The sequence below is a fragment of the Xenopus laevis genome, chromosome 3L, assembly GCF_017654675.1.
Source record: "Xenopus laevis strain J_2021 chromosome 3L, Xenopus_laevis_v10.1, whole genome shotgun sequence".
Classification (NCBI taxonomy): Eukaryota; Metazoa; Chordata; class Amphibia; order Anura; family Pipidae; genus Xenopus; species Xenopus laevis.
The window spans coordinates 38,333,443-38,342,967 of record NC_054375.1 but is presented as its reverse complement, the minus strand read 5'-3'; the positions used below and the strand labels follow the sequence as shown (position 1 = coordinate 38,342,967).

General features: G+C 39.2%; 1 protein-coding gene across 4 annotated transcripts in view; it reads right to left on the bottom strand.

Moving 5' to 3' along the window:
* Positions 1–557: 557 nt before the first annotated feature.
* The window catches only part of rufy1.L (RUN and FYVE domain containing 1 L homeolog), a 57,725-nt gene continuing 48,757 nt past the window's right edge, over positions 558–9,525 (bottom strand). For all 4 annotated transcript variants that reach the window (NM_001127758.1, XM_018250554.2, XM_018250555.2 and 1 more), the window contains 3 exon segments: positions 558–1,485; positions 4,278–4,355; positions 9,476–9,524. In NM_001127758.1, coding sequence (NP_001121230.1) covers positions 1,342–1,485; positions 4,278–4,355; positions 9,476–9,524 — 271 coding nt within the window. In that variant the 3' untranslated portion in view covers positions 558–1,341.

Here is a 9,525-nt window from a genome sequence, read left to right as displayed (position 1 = left end):
ATATATGATTTCATTACTTTCAACTATAGTACATTTTACGTTTTTCAGGGGACCAGAAAAAATTGTGTAAAATGTATTATGCATTATATATGGGATCTAATTGAACCCAAGTCTTTTTCAGCTTGGATCAGTATCCAAAAGCTAGGCCTAACTGAATCCAAGCTCTATGAAAAGTAAATCCGGGAACAAGGAGGATTCATATTTGGTTCTGTATTCAGCTGAATCCGGACAAGAGGGTACTAGGCAAGCAAGGGGTTAATGTCGTCTTGTTTTCTCAGCACTTTCCATGGTTTTTCTTTTGTGCCATTATCAAGTTTGTCTATATTTTGTCGCTCCTATCACACACATGTATCTGTTAATAACCTCATAATATTGTGTAAGCTTAGAGAAAACATTCAAGGAGAGAAACAGGAAGAAAAGTTTCCACGTTTGGTTTGGAAAGATAAAATAGCAACGCCGGGAGTTATAGTCAGTAAAATGTGTGTCGCCGGAAATATCAATTTGTCTGTTAATGAAGATACAGAACAAAGACCCAGGTGGGGATGGCCAGGCACGGGTTTCATTAGTGAAAAAGCATTTTATTCCTTTACACTGTGGTATCAAACAATGCTTTTACAGAAATGCAGTCTGTGTATTGGCTTTAAGTGATGTCAAAGTTAAAACAAAGGCACATTGATTTAGACAGGTTTCTGGAAACAATTTTAGAGAACACAAAAATGCCACAAAATAGTATTGTACATTACAGAAAATTAATCATTTGCTTCAATTTGTTACAGGAATATATACTTTAAATATCTCTATATCTTATGGTGCCTTTTCTTTTGCAGAAAAAAACATTTTATATATATATATATATTTATATATTGAGAGAAGAGAAGTTGACTTTACCGTTCTTAATGCTGCAAATACTGGGACCAATCTATACCTCCATACACAGTAATCGTGGTCTTGCAGAAGGTAAGGCACCAAAAGCCTTTCTAAAGTAAATTTTTAATTAGCAATCAGTCTGTACTATATAAGTGGATGGTTCTTCATTTGTCACCTATAATACTAGAAATCTATATTGTAAGGACTGCTCTCATGTTAAGTAAAAACATAAAAAGTTTGGCGCCATGAAAATGAGTGTTATGTAACCGTAAATACAAGAACTGTTAGGACATGTTTATTTCATTGTAAGGTTATAAGACATATTATTACACTGAACAATTACCAAAAATATAGATTTTAGAATCACCTCCATCAAGCAATTGAGAATTACCCAAAAGATGTAGAAAATACATTGGCTCGTCCATTTTCTGTCAAGAATAAGCAAGTGTGACATTCAGATGGAGCTGCGGGAGTTTACGAGGAGTTTGAGGAACATCGCTGAAGCAGTAAGTTATGGCAAGTGTCGCAAACGCGCACAGGCTTTGGGTACGACGGCAGCGACAGTTCGTTGCTTGAGCAGGAGTTGCAAAAGATGTGGCCGCAATTTCTGCAGTGATGCTACGAGACAGAAAAAGGTGAGATAGAAACATCTTAATTCTCTAAGGTCTTAAAGGGATACTGTCATCGGAAAAAATGTTTTTGTTTTTTTCAAACCGCATCAGTTAATAGTGCTGCTCCAGCAGAATTCTGCACTGAAATCCTTTTTTTTTTTTTTTTTTTTTTTTAAGAGGAGCAAACAGATTTTTTTATATTTAATTTTGAAATCTGACATGGGGCTAGACAAATTGTCAGTTTCCCAGCTGCCCCCAGTCATGTGACTGATAAAACTTCAGTCACTCTTTACTGCTGTACTGCAAATTGGAGTGATATCACCCCCCTCACTCCCCCCAGCAGCCTAACAACAGAACAACAGGAAGGTAACCAGATAGCAGCTCCCTGCCAAAAGATAACAGCTGCCTGGTAGATCTAAGAACAGCATTCAATAGTAAAATCCAGGTCCCACTGCGACACATTCAGTTACATTGAGTAGAAGAAACAACAGCCTGCCAGAAAGCAGTTCCATCCTGAAGTTCTGGCTCTTTCTGACGCTACATGACCAGGCAAAATGACCTGAGATGGCTGCCTAAACACCAGTATTACAATTAAAAAACAATACGGTTGTTGGTTCAGGAATTACATTTTATATTGTAGAGTGAATTATTTGCAGTGTAAACAGTGTAATTTAGAAATAAAAAGGACACCATAAAAATCACGACAGAATTAGTAAGGTATTAAATATCTTAAGGTATCATAAGACTAAAGGTGGCCATACACGGAGAGATCTGCTCGTTTGGCAATGTCGCCAAACGAGCGGATCTCTCCCCGATATACCCACCTTGAGGTGGGCAATATCGGGCTGATCCGATCGTGGGCCCTAGGGCCCAACGATCGGATCCTAATGATGGCTAACGGGCAGTCGGATCGCGGGACCGCATCAACGAACAGATGCGGCCGCGATCCAACGGGATTTTTAGTCCCGTCCGATCGACATCTGTCCGACTTTCAGCCAGATATCGATCGGGGAAACCTGTCAGACCTGTAAGCTGCCAACTCGGTCAGTCTGCAGCTTTTTATCCACTTAAAGGCACAAAAGGCAATTTGAATGTCACAGTCCTCTGGTGCAGAACCAACACCATTCAAACTACCATTCCCCTTCATTTTATCTGTGGTATATTTAAGATGATGAATACCTTCCAGCAGAACTGTAGGGCCACAAGTTATTTTATTGCATCCAAATCCTTTGACATCTTCTTGTCCATGTTTCTACTGATGGGCAGATTTATTAAGGGTCGAATAGTAAATGCGAATTCTCAAATTTTTTTTGGTGTCAAAATTCACACATTCAAATTTAAATCCCCCAATGCATCACTCTTGACCATGGAAACAGTTCTAATTCAAATATTCGCCACCTCAAACCTGCCAAATTAATTTACAAGTCAATAGCAGAGGTCCATTGACCCATTTCAATATGTTAATAGCCTTCCTGACATTCAAGAGTTTTGATTTGAGTTTCGTTTGTATTCAATTCGAGTACTAAACAAATTTTCAGATCGTTCCTATTCGAATTTTAGACGGTTGAAAATTTTCATAAATAACCTCCCATTCCAGTTGTGAGTACATTCGAATTTATTAGAGTAAAAAACCCCCAGTCTAATGTAAAATGACTATAAGGTCTCATTCCCCTTCTTTCACTTCATGATTTCTATGTGCCTGTCACGGTTCCTGTAGGGTGAAGATACATGGAACTACTAGTAGCAGGTTCTTGTCATGCTACAAAAATAGACAACGCTGATAATTTACTGATAACTGTCTCTGCGTGTTTTAGCAGAGGCAATTCTCAGCATGGTCTATGGGAAGGCATTTTCTGGCGTTTTGTAGCCGTGACTACTAGTAGCTCCGTATATCTTCACCCTTACACTGCATTGGTAAAAGTTGTGTGTTTGCTTCAGAAAATGTACTATAGTTTATATAAACAAGCTGCTGTGTAGCCACGGGGCACAGGTTACTTAGTAAATAACAGATAAGCTCTGTAACAGAATACAGTGGTATTCTACAGAGTGCATGTGTTATCTACTATGTAACCTGTGCTTTGCATGGCTGCACCCATTGCTACACAGCAGCTGGTTTATATAAACTATTGAAGTGTTTCTAGAGCAAACACTCCAGTTGTATCAGTGCAGGAAAACAGTATATTACATTTTAATTACATTAAAATACTTAAATTTTTTGGTGTTACTGTTCCTTTAATAACATATTGGTGCTTTCCTTTGGCTGTGAAGTGGAGAGAGGAGACTGAGCAGGGCTGGGCCCATTGGATTGGAAGCAGCACAAAACTATAGTGGTGTTGACTTTTAGGGATGTACCGAATCCAGGTTTCGGTTCGGGATTCGGCCAGGATCTGGCCTTTTTCACCAGGATTCGGCTGAACCAAATCTGAATTTGCATATGCAAATTAGGGGAGGGGAGGGACATTTTGTGACTTTCACAAAACAAGGGTTTCCCCTTCCCATCCCTAATTTTCATATGCAAATTAGGATTCAGATTCGGTTCGGTATTCGGCCGAATCTTTCACTAAGGATTCGGGGGTTCGGCCGAATCCAAAATAGTGGATTCGGTGCATCCCTAGTTGACTTCAAGACAAAAGTAGTCAAACCCAATCAACATAAATGGTGGAAAGATCGGATTTGTCTAGATGACTAAAACAAAGCACTACTTATATCTGAAAGAATTAAATGTCAGATGGATGATGCTGGTATTAGGAAGACCCTAGCTACTACTAGAAACGACTTGGTATCAATACAGGGCAGTACCTTTCTTCGTGAAATTGAGAATTCTTTATTGCACTGTTTGCATTCTGCTGCTTCGTCGTCCTTTAACCATGCATGCCCCTAAAAACAGAAATAGATTATGAATCTTTAACACTTATTTTATAAAATTTCTCAAGGTTATAAAAAAATGACGCACCAAAAGCAACAGATACAGGAAGTGTGGTGTGAGGAATATGCACCTTCACCATTTTAGTGATACTGACAAAAAAATTGTCTTTTCAAAATATTAATCTACATTAAAAGTTACCAATAGGTCATGTTGGTCGTTTTTCGTTGATAGTTCTGCTTTTGTAAGTAATTGTTACACGAAGTTCCTAAACCTGACTGTTTTGCCAACCTGACTGTCCCTTCTTAACCTGTCAGTTAGTTTCTAAATTAAAAGCATCAGGCAAATAGTTTTATGGCAAAATTATAAATAGCATTCAAAGACAATGTTATGATTGATATACAAAAAGGTTATTTTCTGGTGTCAGTATCTCTTTAAGAGAGGGATGAACATCCCTTACATAGAATAAAGTTATAAATTATGCAAACTGAAGGTAGTAATTCGAAGGCATGTGCAGTACTGATGTGCGGGTCAAGAAATTCTTGACCCCCGGCCGCCCCTATCCTGCCCCCTCCCAATCCGCACTGGCCCAGCCGAATATTGCCCCCCTATTTACAGACCCGCGCCAGCTCCGCAGTGTTGTCACAAAAAGGGGGGGGTGGCTTTGAGGTGGCTAAAACGATGGCCTTCAAGCTTTGGGTGTCAATCTGTTAGAACCCCCCCAATTGGACCTCAAGCAGGTGCTTCTCTTCAAAGAAAAATGCACTAACCAGTTATTAACCCATTAAAGGAGAAGGAAAGCTACCAAAGTAGTTTATTGCCAATAGATTAGCCACAATAGTATATAAGTATATGACTATATTTATTCAGCAAAATGCTTTACCATACCTGAGTAAACAACTAGTGTGACATCACTTCCTGCCTGAGTCTCTCCCTGCTCACTCATAGCTCTGGGCTCAGATTACAGCAGGGAGGGAGGAAAGAAAAAAAAGGGAGAGGTAGAGAGGAGCAAACTGAGCATGCTCAAGCCCTAGCCCTGGAGGTTTAAGTTGAAAGAAGGAAGTCTGATACAGAAGTCCATGTGTACACAATAGAAGGGGAAACAAATGTTGTGTTTCTTTGGACAGAGGACTCACATCAGCATTACTTTGAGGGTTTACTGGTGTATTTATATAGACTTTTCTGATAAAGCTTACTTAGTTTTAGCGTTTCCTTCTCTTTTAAGCACCCTTCCACCATGTTTTGCCATTTTGCTGGGATCCCTTGGCTGTTCCCGAGTAGGGATGCACCGAATCCAGGATTCGGTTCGGTATTCGGCCATTTTCAGCAGGATTCGGCCGAATCCTTGTGCCTGGGCTAACCGAATCCGAACCCTTAAAATCATGTGACTTTTCATCACAAAACAAGTAAGTAAAACATTTTTTTAGCAGTGCACTTTTCGTGTGCACCACTCTTTTTCCCTCCCCTCACTGATTTGCATAGGCAAAATAGGGTTCGGATTCGGTTCTCAGCCGAATCTTTCACACTGGATTTGGGGTTTGGCCAAATCCAAAATAGTGGATTTGGTGCATTCCTAAATTTTACTCTTCTGCACATGCACCAGGCAGCATAGGGATCAATGGAATAGCAACCCAGGTACAAATTTGTGATTACTTTTGCTGAGGGGGGGGGGTGCCTAACAAATTGGCAAAACCCTGTGTATAAAACTTTTCCTCATCTTTTCCTTCTGTATTGTATAACAGCCAACTGTCTTACCGTGGCATCGTGTACTGAAGTTTATGTCTGCAATATGTTTTTCTATAAAAGGGAAAAATGCTGATCCTGGATATGTCTACCTCCCCTTTGAGATTAGTTTAGGCCATTGTGGCAGATTATACGCCTGAGACGTTATCTGAAACCCACTTATTTTCCTTTTATTTTTGATTTGTTTGCACTTGCTACCCCTACTATCTTAAATTCCATTGTAACTGCATCAAATTTCAGTAAATATCAGTGGAAAAAAAAAAAAGTCTAAATATTTCGAAATGTTAAAGAGTTCTCGAGCAGTGTGATATATAATTCTGTTGGTATGACAAATGTTTCCTTCCAGTGGGCGAAGGAAATCTTTTGAAGTCATTACATAAATGAGATAATGCTGACCTCATCACTTCCTCCAAGACAAAGGATTATGCTGTGACTAAAGAGAAATCAAAGACAATGCACAAGAAGTACAGCAGAGAACTAGCCAAATAAGGGATTTTTGGGAGAAACCTATATATATATATATATATAAAATTAGAGTATCTGAATACTCTCTGGGCACATAAAAATAATAAATCTGTGGAGTAAAGAAAAGAAGCCAAAACACGTTTTGAGGCAAGTAAAAGCGACATGTGTTAGTTAGATTGAAGAGGTGCAGCTGCAAGTGCAGTTATCTCACACACAATCAGTCCCAGTTATTAAAAAGGAAAAGGGAAACAATAGGCACAGGGCACAAAAAATAAAATAAATGCTTTTAGAATGAGGAAAACAATGATATTCTAAGACAACTGTCAAATATTTTTTCTAGCTTTTTAATTAACTCTTTGCTCTCCAGTTTGGAATCTGGTTGATGGGATCCCAATGAAGCTGGTAATACAAGGAGGGATCTGCCCTTATAGGCGACACACTGAATCAGGCTAATAAAATTGTTGCCCCTGGGGCTCACAATAGAATGTGGCAGGGCTTTGACAAAAAACCACATCAATGTGCAAATCAATTCTTCGACTATCTGGATTTGCAGAATATAGCAGACCCTGCCGAGGGGACCTGGAAGACCAGGCTGGCTCCCCCTCACCAGTACACTAAAGTTGACTTACTGCAACGTTGGACTGCGGGGTCTGGGCCCACTAGGGCTGTTGCATTTGGGCCCACACACCCCTAACCTGATGGTAACACCCTCTCCCCCTGCCAGCACATACCTTTTCTTTTCTCGGGGCAGGGAACAGAACAGGCCATGGGGAGCGGGTCTGGTCAGCAGGGTCCCCATGGTTTTTCCCCAATGTCCCATCTGCCCAGTCCGACCATGTCTGCCCGTCACAATTAAGCATGCATATGGCCAACCACAACTGGGAGGGGAGGCATGAGTGTGGCAGAGGGTATGTTTCAGGCCCCCCTGAATATCTTTATTGGGGGGGGGGGGGTCAGTCATAGATACAACACTAATAACAGTAAAAATTTAACCATTCTGAGAATATGTATTTTTTATTGCAAGGTTAGAAAGTGATAATTTATGTTGCCTATAACTTAGTGTTTGCAAAACGAAACACGTAAGGCTGTGGACATAATAAACCGTTTTACTTTGCTTCAACTGCCTGGTGGAAGACTGCCTTCATTTTGAGTTCCTGCTCAATTGTATTTTCAGTGATATCAAGTTAGTCTTTAAACTGCTTGCTGGAGTCAGATATAATAATATAATAATTAACAAACCAAAAATAACACATGACAGTCAGCTATAAAGTTATTTGAATTCTAGGTAAATTTCTCATTCAAAGGCTAAAGGCATTGTAAACAATAATGTGGATGCCCAACTATACAGGGCCTACATCCCACTCAAGAGCTAATGATTCCAAATAGGAAAACGCATTAAAGGACAACTAAACCCTACAAATGAATGTGGCTAAAAATGGCATATTTTATATAGTGAACTTATTACTGAAGTCCAGCAGCAATGATCCAGGACTTCAAACTTGTCACAGGAGGTCACCATCTTGGAAAGTGTCTGTGACACTCACATGCTCAGTGGGCTCTGAGCAGCTGTTGAGAAGCTAAGCTTAGGAGTTGTCGCTAATTATCAAGTAGAACATGAGGTTGTCCTGTAATATAAGCTGATGCTACAGGGCTGATTATTAAATTCTGATACTAATTGCATTGGTTTCTGTGCTGCCATGTAGTAATTATCTGTATTAATTACTAATCAGCCTTATATTGTGACATTTCTATTCTATGTGTACTGTATAGTGTGAGTTGGTCCCTAAGCTCAGTAAGTGACAGCAGCACAGAGCATGTGCAGTGAATCAGCAGAAAAGGAGATGGGAAGCTACTGGGGCATCTTCAGAAACACAGATCTTCCATGCTAAAGGGTTGTGGTTACCTTGGGCTGGTACAGAAGCCCAAAACATAATGTACAACATTTCTAGCCTACTTTCTACCTACTTCTTTATTTAAGCTTTAGTTCTCCTTTAATTTAGGGCAACCTACTAAACCCCCAGCACATACTATGTCTCATTAATTAGCAAGGCTGAGTTTTGAAAAGTGCACAAAATATTATCTTTGCTATCAAGTAACTTTGCCCAGGATTCTATGTATTTTAATTCACAGAACATGAATATATGACAGCAGGCAGCAATTGGTGCCAAACATTATGGGTGTTTTCTGTACAGACTGGGTGTTGACCGATAATGTGGTGCACAAATAAGTCAAATACATTCTCTATAATTACAGCTGGCTTCAGACTAAATTAACCTCATAAGCACCTAAGTAAGGTAAGTAAGAAGTCTAAAAATTGCTTTTCTTTTTATTATCAAATATGGCTATAATGCAATTGGGCAGTTATTGTTCTTTGGGGCAGCTCTTTAAATGCAATTTGCCTAACATTTAAGGGGCAGTATATCTCTCTGTTCAACATGAGTGCAATGATCAGGGCTTATGCGGAATATATTTTTTGCCTATTGTTTTAATCATAAAAAATTGATGGCGTTTGCTATTTCTTGAGCTATACGGGAAATTGAAGCTACTCCATGTTTGGTCCTTGCGAGATAGATCATTAGATTACTAAAGCACATGGACTCCTGCTAGAGGGGTTGTATACTGGTACTGTAATCTAATCATCTACCTCGCAAGGACCATACAAGAGTTAGCTTCAATTTTGCTGTTTAGCTGTATAATTAATAAAAATCTTGCTATCATCATGATTAAAACAATGGGCAACAAGTATGTTTTAACAAGTCCTATTCATTGTATTCAAGTTGAACACAGGGATACACTGCCCCTTTGGAATTTAAGGTTGGTGATTATGTTTTTGCACATATATATCCCCATTAACGAAACAAGTCATCTACCTTTAAGAATTCAATTTTTTATACTAATTTATCAAGAAAATGCTTTTATGCCATACCTTAAGTGCCTTGTTGACTTCTTTAATGTCTTCCATTTTTAATTTTGATC